Below are 4,151 nucleotides of genomic sequence, written 5' to 3'. Positions count from 1 at the left end.
GGGGGGGGGGGTCATGCAGATATAGCAGCCGCTGACATGCTACAGTCCTAATTATTACAAGGAAACGATCTCACTTTATGGCCTGTGGTCGTTTAAAGCGAAGCACGTGGGGATGGCAGTGGATGTTAATTTCCCACTAAGTGATAGGCAATATGCGCCCCACTGCTTGAGTCATAATAGGCCAATCTAAATAAACTTKAATAAAATGTGTTTACGTTGTGTTCTATAATAGTTTAGTAATATTTCATTGCCTAAAATGTTAAATGCAGCCATTTTACTTTTTTTTTTAAACCACAGGAACTTAAGGGTCAACCTGCTGGTCTGCAGACATCAGCGGCTTCTCGTGAGTTTGGATGACAGTCTGGTTAGCTCCGGACCGGATTGGATCTTGTTCATAAAATGCCTGGAGTGGTTCTCTGACTCAGTGAAGTCTGTGTGATGGTGTGCTCATATACCCACCTCATCCTCAGCTCGGAGCTGCTGGGCTAAATGTCACGCAGTTCAGAAACCTTAATTGAATTTCTAAAATACATTTTGCTGCACGTTTTTCTTTAAAACTGGTGCGTATTTGGCGCATTTTACGCGTTRGGTCTAACACGGTTTCCTATACCAACATACAATTTCCTCATCTGTTCATTATGTTAGTAGCCACAGGTGTGTGTTCAGCTGTCTAATTAAGGTTTTCAGTATTTTATTTTAAAAAGTAAAAATAAATGCAGTTAATTTGTGTTAAATACATACGTTTCACCAGTGCGAAAACCCGAACATTTTAAAATAAACACTTGAGTGTGCTTTTATTAAATAGGTAGGTTATAAGGCTATCATCTTGTTAACTTTTTATCTGAAGTGGCAAAAATTGTAAACTAAATTTATGCATAAAATGTCTAAAAGGTTCAGCATTTTCCAATAAAAATAYATTTTTTTCACCAAAGTGCACCTATAATGAACAATTAAAACGTTTGTATTGCAAAGCTAAATTGTTTAATTAGTGCAGGAAGGCTAAATCAATTAAACTCATCTGTAAATTATGACAACAAAATAAAATGACAAAATCACATTCACAGAAAACATTTTATTTAAATAAAGTCTGACCATATGGAACACTGCTAAAATAAATAAGACAAAAATACAATAAAATGGAATACACAAGTAAATCAGAGGGTAGGACAATCAGTAGCTTGTACGGTGGTTAATGGATTTGCACCAACAGCCTTTAAAAAGAAAGAAAAAAAATCAGAGCAACATGGGCTATCAAAAAAGCTGTAGTAAAATATTTACAACGTGGACACTTCTCCTTTCGATATATTTGAATCAACTATATGAGGAAAGAATTAAGATAAGTTTGTGTGTGTGTGTGTGTGTGTGTGTGTGTGTGTGTGTGTGTGTGTGTGTGTGTGTGTGTGTGTGTGTGTGTGTGTGTGTGTGTGTGTGTGTGTGTGTGTGTGTGTGTGTGTGTGTGTGTGTGTTTACGCACAACAAAATGAGGTCATGTTGAAAAAGGCACGATACAGTTAACTTGTGCTACATCTGGTTATCCTGAAGTCAATGTTTTGTTTTGCTGGAATGGCAAAAAAAGTGACGTCCGCGTAAAAAAACGGGCTTAGATATGCGCCCAGGCTGTAATTGCTTTGGGTAATAGTGGTTCATTCAACCCTCACATAAACAAAATAAATAAATACAAAAATAACTGTAGAAATCTGCGTCTATCTCTTGCCTGCGTGAAAACCAGCAAGTTTCACGAACCTGTTTTGTTCCTTTAATTTCTCCTAGTCTTTGCGCGCAAAGGCGCACACGGTTAGGTCTGTAAAATGAAGGTGGACTCTATTTGTTCTCGTCCAATTTAGACCCAGTTGTTTCGTTTTCCTTTCAGAATATCGTCCCAGCGCTTATGGCCGAGTTGTGGTGGTGCTGAACCAGAGRAGGCTGCAGATGCGTCGTAGAGTTCGTTGTTGAGTACCAGGAGTAGTTTGCCAAAAACGACGACGGCGCGCTCGTGTTGGAGGGGCTGGCGCTCTGAGGTAAACTYGAGCTGACAGGGTTCATTCTTTGAGTCTGTGGAAAGTCCCAGGCGGGGGTTGGCGGAGACGCGCACGGAGGAGATTCGCTGGAAGTAACGTGCTGCTCAGGGGGGATTTCTCCACTTTTCCACAGCTTTTTGAACTTGGACCGGCGGTTTTGGAACCAGATCTTGACCTGAACCAAACACAGATATAAAATTGATTTCCTCCGTCTCACTTTTTTTTTCATGCGTCAGTGTAAGTCAGAAAGTTGATATTTGACAGCAGTCTTAGATGTACCCACCTGTGTTTGCGTAAGGCCCAGAGAGGCTGCCAGCTCGGCCCGTTCAGGTAGCGCCAAATACTGCGTCTTTTGAAACCTCCGCTGAAGTGCAGCCAGTTGGAAGCTGGAATAAATGGTTCGAGGTTTCCTGACCTTCTTTGGTTTTCCATTCACCATCCGGATTTCTGGCTCGCTCTCTTCTTTTTCTGAGGGAAGAGTCAAATGCAATTAGAGTAAAGCTTTTTACATTTTTTTTCCACTGTTGCACAACTTTTACGCACAAAGTTGGTGTGCACGTTATAAGTAATGCAACTTGATTAGATTTTAAAAATACTTTGATAGCAGGCAACATAGTCAGAATTTGACATGTTAGTTGAACAAAAACTATAAAATCAAAATAAAATAAAACAACAAAACACCTGTGCTTTGCACTTTTACGCACAATGGAAGAATATATGCACTAATTTCTGAATAGGGAATAACTGCCTTGCCAAATATTATAAAATTATGCRATAAGTTATTTGTTTTACACCACGAGTTTGATCATAAATAAATGCGTAAAATCGGTTTAAATGCGTTAGTTGGTATAAATCATTACCTGTGTCGGCTGGAGTCGGAGAAGAGTTGGACCCATAGGAGCTGTATGCACCATATGAAGAGTTGAAGCCCAGGTCGTAGGACTTTGCGTTGTATGGCACAGAGCTGCTGGCGCTGCCGTGGTACTGGTAAGAGCCGAGCTGGCCAAACGGAGAGCCGGCGCAGTGCCCGGACTGCTGGCTGTTGTAAAAGCTGCTGTCCGTCGCCGTGGACACAGGCAGGGTCGGGGACTCCTGCGGTTTGTGCAAGCTGTGGTAACTGTTTGAGGTAATCTGGTTCGAATGCATATCAGTATTTAAGTTCTCAAAGACCCCGGTCATCTTGGCGCGGGAGCGGAGCAGCCTGGAAACCGATGTGCGCAAAAATAACCAAAGAAACGCTACCCGAATCTGTCGAAGGTTTTTGTAAATCAAAATGCATCCCCCGTGCGAACCGAGGTAAAAAATAATAATAATAATTTAAAAAATATGAGCGGAAGGTGTGTCCCCCTCGCAGTGGGCTGTGATTATCTGCCACGGTCGGCGGTGGGAGCGCATTTATGTGAGCGTGAGAGCAGGGAGAGCTGCTGTGTCTGAGGCAACCAATGGGTAAGGGCTGCACGAAGGACTACTCCCCACGCCACCCTCTATTATTTCTTCAGGTCTGTCTTTTCCGGTTGTCTGCCGGCGCTTTGTAATAAAAAAATTCAAAAAAGAATAAAAGAAAATTATATTTATAAAAAACTCAAACTGACCCAGATTAAAAATATACCTAGACGTGTACCAGTAAAAACAATAAAATGACTCCAAGATGCCCTCCATGCTGCAGAAGGTACGTTTAGGATTTCATCTAGCAGACTTTTCTGTTTAGTTTCTTATTAATTCACTTAGTGTTTTGTTTATTTACTTTGGGTCTTTTTGCATCAGAGAATAAACAACAATAAAATAAATATATTCCGGCAACACCAGAGAAGCTCAGAAAGAGTTTCACAGAAACAGGTGAACAAAGGAGGATTTGGAAAAAATGTGCTGAAACCAAAGTCAAACTCTGTTCTTGATGCTGAAGGAGATTTTTTGATCTCAGAACAAAACCACAGCGCCCCCATGTGTTGTTTATTTTTCTCTGCTCAAACACACCTGATTTGAATGAATGGGTGATTATCAGGCTTCTGCAGTATGGAGGACCGAAACTGACATAATTAAAAATAAAAGCGGAAATATATAAATTGACTAATAAATAAATAAACTTAAATTGCACCAATATTATTCAAAAAGGAGAATTTTAAAGTATATATA

The 4,151-nt window shown here is 40.4% G+C and overlaps 1 protein-coding gene across 1 annotated transcript; it reads right to left on the bottom strand.

Annotated features, from left to right (window-relative positions):
* Positions 1-1,300: 1,300 nt before the first annotated feature.
* Positions 1,301-3,493, bottom strand: dlx2a (distal-less homeobox 2a). Its single transcript, XM_014001249.1, has 3 exons — positions 2,879-3,493; positions 2,302-2,486; positions 1,301-2,193 (listed from the first exon to the last, which is right to left on the bottom strand). Exons 1-3 carry the CDS (start codon positions 3,195-3,197, stop codon positions 1,867-1,869), a joined length of 831 nt encoding a protein of 276 aa, XP_013856703.1. The 5' UTR covers positions 3,198-3,493; the 3' UTR covers positions 1,301-1,866.
* Positions 3,494-4,151: the final 658 nt, after the last annotated feature.

This window comes from Austrofundulus limnaeus, unplaced genomic scaffold (genome assembly GCF_001266775.1).
Source record: "Austrofundulus limnaeus strain Quisiro unplaced genomic scaffold, Austrofundulus_limnaeus-1.0 Scaffold9, whole genome shotgun sequence".
Classification (NCBI taxonomy): domain Eukaryota; kingdom Metazoa; phylum Chordata; class Actinopteri; order Cyprinodontiformes; family Rivulidae; genus Austrofundulus; species Austrofundulus limnaeus.
This window is presented reverse-complemented; position numbering and strand designations above follow the sequence as displayed.